General features: G+C 38.6%; 1 protein-coding gene across 1 annotated transcript in view; it reads right to left on the minus strand.

Moving 5' to 3' along the window:
• The window catches only part of ADGRV1 (adhesion G protein-coupled receptor V1), a 253,979-nt gene that overhangs the window by 133,713 nt on the left and 107,548 nt on the right, over nt 1-12,718 (minus strand). Inside the window, 6 exon segments of the mRNA XM_025204476.1 lie at nt 923-1,138; nt 3,192-3,407; nt 4,448-5,057; nt 7,841-7,980; nt 9,386-9,466; nt 12,701-12,718. The exon segment at nt 12,701-12,718 is cut by the window's right edge and continues 11 nt beyond it. Coding sequence (XP_025060261.1) covers nt 923-1,138; nt 3,192-3,407; nt 4,448-5,057; nt 7,841-7,980; nt 9,386-9,466; nt 12,701-12,718 — 1,281 coding nt within the window.

Below are 12,718 nucleotides of genomic sequence, written 5' to 3' on the forward strand. Positions count from 1 at the left end.
AGAAGTTGCTTTGGAAATGTTTCATAGTTTTTGCCTTACATTACTCAAACTGTTTGATTTATGATTACAAGGAGAAAAAACAAGATTAACCAATCAATGGAAAATAGTAGGGTGCCATTTTTACTCAAGTTTTTCAGTTTCACCAGAGGTTTAAATATGCTGTTGGATTATTCACTAATAATGTAGATGAGATACAGGTTTAGGGGATTGATAATGGTACACAAATTTCACTTCAGGTTACTGCTTAAAATCTATCCCTGGTTTGTAAATGAATAGAAATGATAAAAAAAAAAACAGAATTCCTAAATTTTGCCCCACAGGAAACTGAAATTTGTTTAATTCAAAACAAAATATTGAAAGACTAGGTGAATAAAGAGTCCAGAAATTTTCAGATTTGGTTATATCAGAATATTTTCATTTTTCCTTGAATGCAATGTTGCAGTTTGTTTAGAATCCTACAAACGTAGCAGTGGAAAGAACCTTAAGGATCATCTACCATGACTTCCTGCACAAGTGTAGAATGCACTGTTCCTGAAACATCCCAGACAGTTTTCTATCCAACCCCTGCTTGAAAGTCTCTCATGAAAGAGAAGCCACAACTGGCTTAGACAGCCCATTCCTTGGTCCTACTGTTGGAACATTGAGAAAGCTTTCTCCCAAGATTTGATCTAAGTCTGCTTTATTTGTTTCAACACCTTCAACATCATACCACTTTCTGGGTGACATAATTCAGGTTTTCAAGCTCCCATTCTGTTTATGGAGCTGGTTCTCTGGTTGGATTATAGCTCCCTCATTTAACTGTGGTGGCTCTGCTAGAGAGGAGTCCATGGTGCATCAGGGGAAAAGTAGTCCAGCCAAGCTGTGCCTAAACATTTATGTTAAAGATAAGAATATCAAGAACATTCAAACCAGTTCAGTTTACCAAAACATCCAAATGGGTCATCAGAAGCCTCAATGATTATGATGGCCTGAATTAATGCTCCAAGCAAGGCTCCTCCTGTAGTCTGATTCAGCAGCTGCACTTGAAAGGACTCTTCAATCTCAGGGTAGATATCATTAATTATATAAATTGGCACAGCCTTACTGGTTTCCCCTTCTAGTAAGACAACATCTGATGAGGCTACACTGTAGTCTTCACCTGTAAAAAGAAAAACCCTCTGGTTACTACAGGGAATGCTTGAATACAAGTTTAATATTAAGGATCTATCTTTCTTGCCTGCTTATGGATACGGGTATCTTTTTTTCCCCCACTTCCATCCCCACCGAATGCAGTCTCTAATTTCACAGTGGAATGCGGAGATTGAGAGTTGGATGGACTGAAATTGTAAAGGCTCAACATGGACCAGATGAAGATTGACCTGATGGACAGGAAAAGGAGTTGGAGAAGGTGGTAGGTGTATTGTCTGCCCACTCACAGAATGCAGCATACCTGCTCTATTAAGTTGGGGTTGTGCTTGGATACTGAATTGCTCCTAGATTTCCAGATAGTATCATTTAGTGGAAGCACCTTTATCCAAGTAAATTTAGCTAAATGACTGCAATAATTGCAAATGGACCTCACATGTATGTCTCTGTGGATTCCCAGCTGGATTCACACAGTTCATTTTATATGGATCTCCTTTGAAAGCCACTCAGAAATATAATCTAGCATCTACAATCAAGCTGCTTGGTCATTTTGTAATGTAAACTATATGTGAAACTTAAAATACCTATTGTACAGCATTTGTGCTATCTTCCTATTCCCTTCTGTGCAAGTAATTCAAGGTATTGAGTTTGATATATATTACCCAATATTTTGAATCCCATATAAATGAGACTGTAAATACAGTGTAAATATAATACTATTATGCTGCTAGAGAAGGCACTTTTATGTAAATGGAAACAGAACATAAGGAAAGTAAGACAACACCCAGTACCTGGACGCATTCTGGCTGCAAAGCCTGTAGTACTTTTAATGAAATAGCGTCATCTCCTCCCTGAGCAGATACCAGAGAAAGCGGAACTTTTTAAAGGTATCTAATGTTACCCTGCTTGACTGCTGTGACTTCCACATTTTGTACTATGATAACACAAACCTTAAAATGATGGCTGACCTTGCTGGAGAGGACAAACGCTTCTTACTACACTTCTTCCACTAGCTGATACCTACTGTAGCTGTTCAAAACCAGCTAGAATCCTAATTAGCATCCTAAGTGAGACTACAATAAGGAGATATTTGAGGATATCTTAAGACTTGGTGCAGTTTTGTTAGTGCATGTTTCATCATTGTTTTACATGTTTGTATGCATTTGTTTCATTTTACATATTTAAAAAAAAACATTTATAAATTATACAATAAGTGATAATGTTGCAAGCCCTGCTCTCTCTGCAAATTTATATAGCACAGCATAGTATAAGCAGCAGCTGTGAGCAAATATCATGTCATCACGATAACTGGTTATTTCTTAATATGTTTAAATTAATCGTATATTCCTGACTGTTCAACTTTCCACTTCTGAAATATTCTTTACAAAAATATTAATACAACACTTAAGTAAAAGCCAGGTTGTAATCTCTATATAAAAGTGACAATCAATTTAAAGAACAGAATTCGCCTGGAAATAATTTTCCCTATTATTTGCTGCAAGTATAATTGAAGATGTTTTTATTAAAAGAGTACAGAAAACATTTCTTCAAATTTTCAATGTACTTACTTTGGAGATTTTGTTTAGTGCAATTTAAGTTATAAAAATGCATATTTCTATTGTGGGGTTTGCTTGCTTGTTTTTTGGTTTTTTACAGGTTTTCTAAAACTAGAGAAATGTGGATACACACAAAAAAATTCCACAGGTCTGTAACTTGAAGCTGTTTTTAAACGATCAAACTCCAAGGAGGACAATACTCTTAATTAAATAGGTATATTTTATTGCTATTTATGTATGCCTCATATCCCTAAATGGTATCTTTAATAATTGGTGTAAACTCAAATGATAATTATTGTGATTGGCATACTGCACAGGACCTAAATCCTCTAAAGCTAAACCCTGCCAGTAAATGTCTCATTGCTCCTTTTGATTTTGTCTTGTTAGAATGTATACAAAATGCACTTGTCGGCATTAATCAATTTTTTTTTTTGGTATTAATCAAAGTCTCCAGTAAATTCATTCAAATTTGACATAGCATGTACATTTTTTGCAATTCTCTTTTATTACCAGCTATTGCAGTTATTGGCACAGCTTTAAATTTCACAGAAACATCTGCAAAAATTCCTCCAGTTCTGGTCACATTGATGATTGGTCCAACATAATTTTCAGCAACTCGCACAATTGAAGCTGAAAGCTGAAGTGTTCCAAAAGCATCATCATTGGCATTGATAATTACTTGAGCTATTGTTTCATCCTTAGGTCCCAGGCGGGGAGAATTCTCAACTGAAATGCAACAGGGCCTTGGTTAGCGGCATCTTGGACCTTTATCTTATGAAAATTGGTGTTTTTAACAAGACTTAAGTAGGTTTAATGGTCTATTATCAGTTAATCAACAAAACTAACATACTAAAAATATACAAAGTTAGACGGACAGTATTTTTCACAACAGTACCCACTAAGTCTTTTTGTAACCATTGAAATTAGATTGAATTAGATTAGGTAGATTGAAATTACAGTATGGCAGAAACTCCTGAGTTGTACAGTTTAATATTTTTCTGTAGATGCTTTTCATCATATCTTCTGAAGTGGCATATTTGAGCATTCTATTTTTCAAACAGGTGGGACAGTGCCAAATCATAATCAATAGTTATTTATTCATTTGTCCATAGGGCCAGTAGCAAGAGCACTACAGTTTCAATTAGAGCATTATTTCAGTAATTCCTATGATGAAATATACATGATGGCATAATCTCCCCCCAGAATGACATCTGAAGCTTCCCTGATTATCAAGAATAAGCAAGAGAGGTAATTAGGCAAGGTTGGAAGCTCTGAAATGCAAATCAGCTTGAAACCTCCCAAATGTGACTGAATGGCTGATCAGCATGCATTTTCTATATTAAAACAAAACATGCAGAAGTTCAGAAAGTAGTGAGTGAAGTAGCACAAAGTATTTGGCTCTCAATATGAATACTGTCTATTAATCACTGTTTCATGATGCTATGCTTGTAAAAAACACAAACAAACAAAAACCTAAAGTATAGATCAACAGATCCTACTAAGCAGAGCTGACCTTGTCTCATGTATAAGAGATGGTTCAGTTAAAGGAATACAAAAAGGACACAGAAACATAATTATGTTATATTCAGTGAAAACTATCAAAGCAGCATATTGATAAAATGATACGCTGCCACTGCACCAAATTTAATACACAAAACTTTTATACGTTTTTGAATAGCAAAGCAAACTGATTTGACTGGTTACAATTTATAGTGGTAGGTGACAGTCTCTCTAAAATGCATACAATTAAAGTGTAAAGTACTTACTTGGCCGATCCTGTACTTTTTCCACCAAAGTGACATCAAATAGCTCTACAAATACTGATTCTGACCTTTCTGGATCCTCATCATCCAAAATAGGAAGCAGTATGGTAGCTTCGCTTTTATTTGCCGTGAAGATCACAGATCCAGAAATGGGTAAATAATCTTTTCCTTCTGTTGCTCTGGCAACATTTGAGGGCAGAAAAAGTGACTTTTCATCATCATCCATGGTTCTGTATGCTACCATAACTGTACCGAGAAGACCATGTAACCTTACTATTGTTAGGGTAATGTTTCTAGTTTCCTCCTCAACTTTGATTGGTCTGTTTTTCCCAGAAAAGATAAAAAGTCCATACGGATCATCATTAGCTAGGACAGTTAATGTAGCATTAGTATGATTTCCCAGATGACCGTTGGAAACATTCATGAGCAAAACAAAAAACATCTTATCAAGTTCAGGAACTTCATCAGGTGCAACTTGCACTGTTATATGTGCTCTTCTTTGCCCAATATCAAAAGTTATGTTGCCATTGGTAGAAATCAGGTCTTCATCAGGATCGCAGAATATGATCCAATGCAGTGTAACCTGGGATAAGGCCCCATGCTTTCTGAGAACCTGAAGTGGAAAAAAGTAGTAGTAAATAATTGGCTACAGAAAGAAAGAAAAACATGTTTCACATGCATACATATCCATTCTTAGTCTAGTAACTTTCACACAATTCAAGGAACAACTGGAATGTGAAGAAATTAAATGAGTACCTCTTGCAAACCCATAACTTTTCTTCCTCAACTCTAATTTATTGTCTGCCTTCTGCATTGTCACTTTTCTTTTAATGTTTTTGTAAGAATACACCATATTTACTGAAATAAAATTCAGCATGGGTGGGAGCCCCTCATCTTATATCTGCATACAAGGAAACCTCATTAAACTGCTGCCACAAGCAGCATGTACTCATGACTATAAACACATGGCCCATATCAGGCAAACATGCTGATGGTAGCTTTGGGGTTTTTTTGGCCCTTAAAATAAAAACAGCTGGGTGTTCCCACCACAGGGAACTCACACCAGGCCTGGAAGTACTGCAATACCAGGCCAGCATTCGGAAGGCTAGAACCAGCCTTGACACCCCCTTGGTGCCAAAATTGCTACATTTGATAGGCTGGTGGGACTCTTTTTTTTACGGAAAAATGTTAATGTCCCACATCAAATTAGCCAGATCAGGTCCAAACCCATTTGAATCATTCAAGAACTATATGTGGCCCTGATACTGACAAGTATCCTCCACCCGAGCCTGGGGTTTCAGATACTTCCAAATCCTTTGTCAGGTATCCTACATGTAGGCCCAAGCCCGGAAACTTGGAGTTCAGATGCCCGAGTTTCGCTTGCCCTCAAGTATATGATGGCAGGGGCAAACAAGGGAGGAATCTCTCATTTCCATAAAGTCGGCACATAGCCAAGAGGATCCCACTGGAAGCTGGCCAGCAGGAGCTAACTATGAGGCTCTCATAGGGAGTCCTGTCTGCAAGCAAACAAGGGTGCAACCTCCACTACACACTGCCATTTTAATTGCATTACCTTGATCAGGGTATTTCCCCTGCCACCATCGCAGTCATGATGGAAACCTATCACAAGGATGGATTAGTGCAGACTGAGTAAGATATATGGTAGTGACTACTGCACGCAGTCCCCCTCAGCACTGACTTTTTAAATAGACAGTGAGCCACTACACCGAATACATATTAACTTCCTCTTCACTCCCACAGCTGAGTTATGCTTTTATTTCACAGTTCCAATGATTCCTGTTTCTTTACCAGCCTTACATGCCTGGCAAATAATCACCAAATATGGCCCCAAAACGTTCACCCAGAATCCTGGTCACACCCTCTCGCACACATGATTAGTTTGACCCTAATGGAGCTGAACCAGGTTGCTCTGTGCCTCACCTGCATATACATTTTTGAAGTATCCCAGGACTTGTGAAAAGAACACCTGGTTCTAGCCATGAGTAGGGGGCTAATAAGCACGGGGATCCTTTGTGGGTGGAGGGGAAGGGGGGAGAGTATCTGAAGTACACACACATACTGAGCAGTGCTGAGCTGTGGGGTCACCATGGCTTGAATTTGCTGTTGACTCTGTTGGGTCCCAGTCCAAAGTCCTACATGGTAAATCATGAGCCTTTTGGCTTTGGACTAATATCATGTATAGTTTGTACTATATGGGTACCTCCAGACATGCATGGACACTTGGTTCCCCAGGGACCAGAAGCTGTGGCACACCTTCCACTGCCACTTCCTGTCCCTGGGGAAAGCCCGTGCCATGTGGCAAGTTACCCTAGGTGGGATAGGGAAGGCTGGGCCCCAGCAGCCTTATCTGGAGTCCTGGGGGCCTCCCAGGACTGCAGCCATGGAGATTCTGCCACACAGAGCCTGGCTGGCAGCAAAACACAGCTCTCGGTAGGCTGGCTCCGCTTTTCAGCAGTGCACACTGGCCAAATGTGTGTTGCTCAATTTCCCCCTCCCCCGTAGTTTTTTTTGACCCCTGGATATCCAGGGATAAAAAAAAAAAATCTGCAAAAGAAAAAACAACCCAACAAAGTGCACTCTCGGTTTCTCCACCTTTGCAGGGCAGAAAACACCAGACTGTGCACTATGTGGCGCCGCAAATGTGTCTGCAGCACCACATACTGCGCAACCGCACTCATCTGGATGTGCCCTCTGTAAATAGGTAAAGAAGTGCTGTTTAAAAGTGTGTTTATGGAATACCTATGCTAAAACTTGAAGCAGTTTCAAAAAAAGTTAAAACACAAAAGGTAAATCTATGGGTACCTGTAGTAACTTGCCTAGGAGAGCAGGGTCTGACAGTAAGGAGGAGAAGGGGCTTCAGGGAGTAGAAGTTAGGGGGGAGGGAAAGAGGACTACCTGACTCCCAAATTTATTCTCCCTGCTGTAGCAGTTGAAGAGGGACAAATTCTATTTAAATCTCAAATAATAAGATTCTATACCTGGAAAATTATAACACATTTATCAATTCACCATACATAGAACCTAGCTACTGGGGAGAGGTGACCTTTTACTCAGGGTCATCTTATATTGGAGTAAATATGTTAGTTTGTAGTATCATTATTTTTTTAATAAAAAGATTAGTAGCTAAAATTTAAGTAAAGTGGATATTTTAAAGTGCTCGATTAAAGGTCATTAGAAATTATATGCATTATATATTACCTATAGATTTGACGTGATTTGATTTAAAGAGTATTTTTTCTAATGTGTAAGCTGAGTATAGTGAAAACTGTAGTTTATGTAGATTTCAGTCACAAATGTAAGCTTATAATTCAGTCTAAATGAGACAGTGATCAAAGATTATCATGTAGCAACAGAGAACAATCAAAATCTACTCACTTGTAGAACAACTGTGCTCTCTCCATCTTCAGGTTCTGTTCCATTGACAAAAAGTGACTCAGTGCTGAACTCAAACACACCATGAGCATCATCAGAGGCTTCAATGGTTACAATGATGTGGGATGCTATTCCTAGGCTAGCTATAGATACACATTCCAAGACAGTTAAATTAGTTTTTCTCCATCTTTAGGTCATAGCAGTGAAACACTTATTTTTAGTTCACTACATTATATTAAAACAATTATCGATGTGCAAAGGTATAACTAGTATTTTTTCCACATGAAGGATCCAGCAAGAGGTAAATTCTATACTCAAGTGATTTATGTTCACAGAGTTTTCTCTGTTTTACAGCAGAACTGGGGACAAAGGGTGGAGAAAGAAATGAAGCCCCACAAATCCCAGTGCTGGCGCTGTCATTACAGCTTATATCACCTGAGGCTCAAGCATAACAGTTTGGCACTTAAGAAACAAGTTCCAAAGTTAGAATGAAAAAAAAATAATTCCTGAATACACCATAAGGTAAGCTTTGGCTTGTAAAACCTTATGCTATATGTATCTATATAGATCTCTATATTGATATCTATAGAGATCTATGTAGAGATCTATATATCTATATCTATAGATATAAACTAACTTATAACGTATAAACTAATTATACCTAACTAAACTAATACATCTGACTTGTGTATATAAGGCAGATATATTAGTTTAGTTAGATATAATTAGTTTATAAGTTGCAAATCTCTCTTGTATTGTTCCTTTCTATAGTCTCATAAATACACACTTTCCCAAACACACCGGGATGTGAGGGTAAAATTCATAACCAGTGATTAAAAAAGTGCTTTGGATTGGGCAGTTCATTTTGGTTCAGACACTTATCTAAATTTCTTGGGACTGCAGAACTGGGCTGTAATTCTCATGGGAACAGGGCTTCTGCCTGTCAACTTTTACACAGATTGGATGCTTTCTATGGTTACACCACACTTATTTGTTGCACTTTAACCCTTCTGCTTCCATCCAATCTTAGAAATGAAAACAGAATGAAAAATAAATGTTTATTTGATTGTTTCTCAGTTTGATTTTTTTTATAAGTCTAATGTCCAAACTAATCACCTCTCTCTAGAGCTATTTTTGACCAACAAAAGTACCAGTCAGACAAGTGTCATGTATCAAATTATGGTAATTTCAATTACTTATGACAAATATTTTCCCTATGCTGCTTTGAGGGGAATTGTGGCTATTTTGAAACCAATCTTTCAAGCTAAAGCTAAATTTAGGGAGAAACAAATAAAGGGTTAAGGCTGCAATCCCAACTATATAAAAATTACTGTTTTCTACAAAAGAATTACAGTGATTGCTACTGAAATCCTGCTCAAGGCAAAATACAAAAAGTGTATTTTCAGATAATTCAATGATAAGAAATCCAGGTGAGTCAGGTATACTAGGAGTAAGAAATCACAGTGCTGGTTGGTTTAGTTATAGCTACCTATACACGAGAAATTACAGTAATCAATTAAAAGGCAAAGGATAGGCCAAGCTTCTTACCATGCTGATGGACAGCTGGAAGGAAGAACTCCATGTCCCCATCACCACTACCACTGCCATCATTTCTAAAGAGTTCAGCAACTTCAAGATGACAGACAGAGACACACAATACACATATATACATTTATAAACACAAAAAGGCAGAAAGTATTTAAACATTTCTGGACAAAAGGGAAAAATGGGAATGTCCCAACAAGATATAACATTTGGCTTAGAAGAACACTGATTCTCCAATAGAAGTGTGTAGAGGGGGTAGGAGGGTAAGAAAAAATATATAGGGCACATTTTACTTGCTTAGCATTATCATGGAAACAACTGGAAAATCAAATATTGACAATTATGTATCAGGGGCTTGATGATAATGTTGCAATAATGCTCAGTATTTTATTTTGTTCTGGGTTGGAGAATGTGAAAATCAGAGAAAAGTAGGACTGGATGGGCCCTCCAGAGGTCATCTAGTCTAAACCTACACCAGAAGCAGAATCACCCCTCTCCCAGCCTACTGAAATCCACTGTCTAACCTATTAGTACAGGCAACCCCCACTTAGCACTCTTAATTGGTTAATTGAAAATCCAAGCGTTAAGCAAAACCGTATTTGATGACCCAAAATGGCAACCACAATTGTTTTTAAATAACCCAAGATGGCAACCAAGAGCATTATAACAAAACTCTCTAAGTGAGATTAGAGAGCACTAAGTGAAATTAGGTATCAATTTAAAATGAGCGTTGTAGCGAAATAGCGTTAAGCAAAACAGTGTTAAGTGGGGGTTGCCTGTAAACCTACACTGTCAACCCTGACACAACCACAAGACATAGCACCCTAACCTGCCACAAGTAAAACAGGAGAACAACAGCAGCCAATGTCCTGCTGCTACAAAGGTTGTTAAAATTCACTCACAAGATCCAAGGGGGAAAGCCATGCCCCCTACTACAGAGGGAGGCAAAAGCCCTCACTGTCTGTACCACTCTGAGGTAAAACTGCTTTCTAACCCCAACATGGGGATCAGTCCAACACTGACTGACCATCTAGCCAGGAACCTCCAGGTTTAAGTCCCATCAGGAGCAACCCCCAGTCAAAATACCCAGGCTTGGCTATGGCCAACCCCCAATGTTTCTATGGAAGGTTAACCACATGCCCAACTCCCCCAACACATGAAGAGGAGATCATAAAACAGGACTTCAGCCCAGGAGTTCTACCAACTGTGTATAGTCCACACTTTGGATCAGGAGTCAAAAATTTAAATGAATAGAAGAAAATTAATACATGACTGATTAGTTGGTATTACACCCTAAAAGCTTGCCTATGGGCACCTCATGTTATGGAAGGGACAAACCAAGGTACAGAACAACACTGAAGCAGAATCTATGGAGGAAGGTAAGAATATCTGAAAGATATTCTACAGGTTTTTATGAATTAGAAGCCACTGGATTTTTGCACTTCTCATGATATTGGAGGCAGCAACAAGGAAGCATATCCTCAAAGATGTCTACCTATCAGAGCTCTGAAGTAGGGCTAGTTGAAAGTTTTCTGTCAAAACTGCTTTGATGGAAAATTGACTGAACAGGTCTGTTTTGTTTTGGCGGTTTTTTTGCAAGAAGTGTCTGCTATTTGATGAGAATGTAGACTATTCTTCAAGACTCTGAAAATAAGAACCTCAGCAAGATCGTGGTGCCTCATGAACAATGCAATTTGACCAGAGAGCATGGCTCAAACAGAAGAATGAGGACATAAGGCAATCAACTACAAGTCTCATCAGGTATTGCCATGGAGTTTCTGAATTATTCTATTTTTAACTGCAATTTTCAGCTTTTGATTTTGCAGCTAGGTGTTACCATTTTCTTTTTTTTTTCTCCAGCCCACTTACTCTAGAAGCTATTCTAAAAACAACATCTCCAGCAGGCAAAGATATACAAGGGACTTGTTACACCTTATGCTGTGCACCACATAAGTGTTGATCAGTGTTACGGCTGGCCTGGAGTTTGCAGCAGTCACACCTGTAGTCTTAATACCTTTTCTGACTGTCCCCCACCTGCACAGCTGTGACTTGCCACTAGAGGCCTGGTGAACAGGGGCAGGACTAGGCGCTGCAGCTGTGAGTTTCCATTCAAGGGCTGGTGAGCCAGGACAAGCTTCTATCCCTGCTCTACAGGCAGACATGTGAGAGATCCTGGGATACTCTGGAAGACTTCAATATGGCCAACACATCTGTGAGGAGTGGCCACATTTTAATGGTAGTGCAGATCAGAAATAATCCTGCCTTGGAGTGGTGTAACTTTGAGCCGCATAATGAGCATTTTAAACCACTTTAAGGTGTTAAGGTGCAGACAATCCAGGGGTTAAGAGCTCCAGGAGCCACCCAAAATTGCTGTGTAACAAGGCCCTAAAGAAACAGATATTTTCTGGGTGGTCTGGATTGTGTTGGCTGGAAGGAGCAGTTGAGCTTGCCATGTATTTGGACAAGTATCTCCAGTGCAAGTTTTCCCAAACTTCTGGAACATCCTTCAAGTAATCAAGGAACTGCCTACTATCTGTCTATCACACAGCTCTTTAGGTTCTCAAGTAGCCTTTTGTTACTACCATTAGGCATTTATACACCTGCTTCGGGGGGGGGATCTTGTGTATTAGTGTCCCTGTGCTTAAAAATGGTGGCAGGCAGCAGCACTTAAAAATGTGCTTAAAAATGGCAGGAGCTCCAATGGGATTTAGTTAAAGTGCCCATTGCCATTTTTAAGCATGGAGACCCTGATACAAAAGACGCTGGAGTTTGCTGGGGTGCAGTAATTACCATGCTCCAACAGACTCGATTAACTGAGTCTGCTCCAATGCACAGCTTGAAAAACTATAGATCAAATTTACCTCTTGTGTAATTCCTCTGACTTCATTTACAAGATAGCAGGCATGATTTTAGCTATTTAATGTCAACGTATTTCAAAAACAACCGAGCTGACAAAGATGAATTTACAGGTAACTTAACATATAGTTCTTTTATTAGTCTAATATTAATTATAATTACCAATCAAGAAACTATCCAAAGAGAAAATAAAAAGCAGATATTGTATTGAAGAGTCTAAAGAATGTCATTACTTAACAGCACCCAACCAGTCCAAGTTTCCCTGGGCCTGGCTATTTCCAGTAATGATTAACAAACGAAGGTTTTTCCAATTTTTCTTTGAAAACTAAAATAAGGTTTCTCTTTGGAAAAATTCCATCTATGGAAGATTAATCTCCTGAACAGGACCTAAGAGCTATAACCCACCAGTGACTAAAAAGAGGTCATGCATATGTTGGTGAAAAATTAACATGAAAGACTTACCTCCTCCTTTTGGGTTCA

The sequence above is a fragment of the Alligator sinensis genome, unplaced genomic scaffold, assembly GCF_000455745.1.
Source record: "Alligator sinensis unplaced genomic scaffold, ASM45574v1 scaffold218_1, whole genome shotgun sequence".
Taxonomy (NCBI): domain Eukaryota; kingdom Metazoa; phylum Chordata; order Crocodylia; family Alligatoridae; genus Alligator; species Alligator sinensis.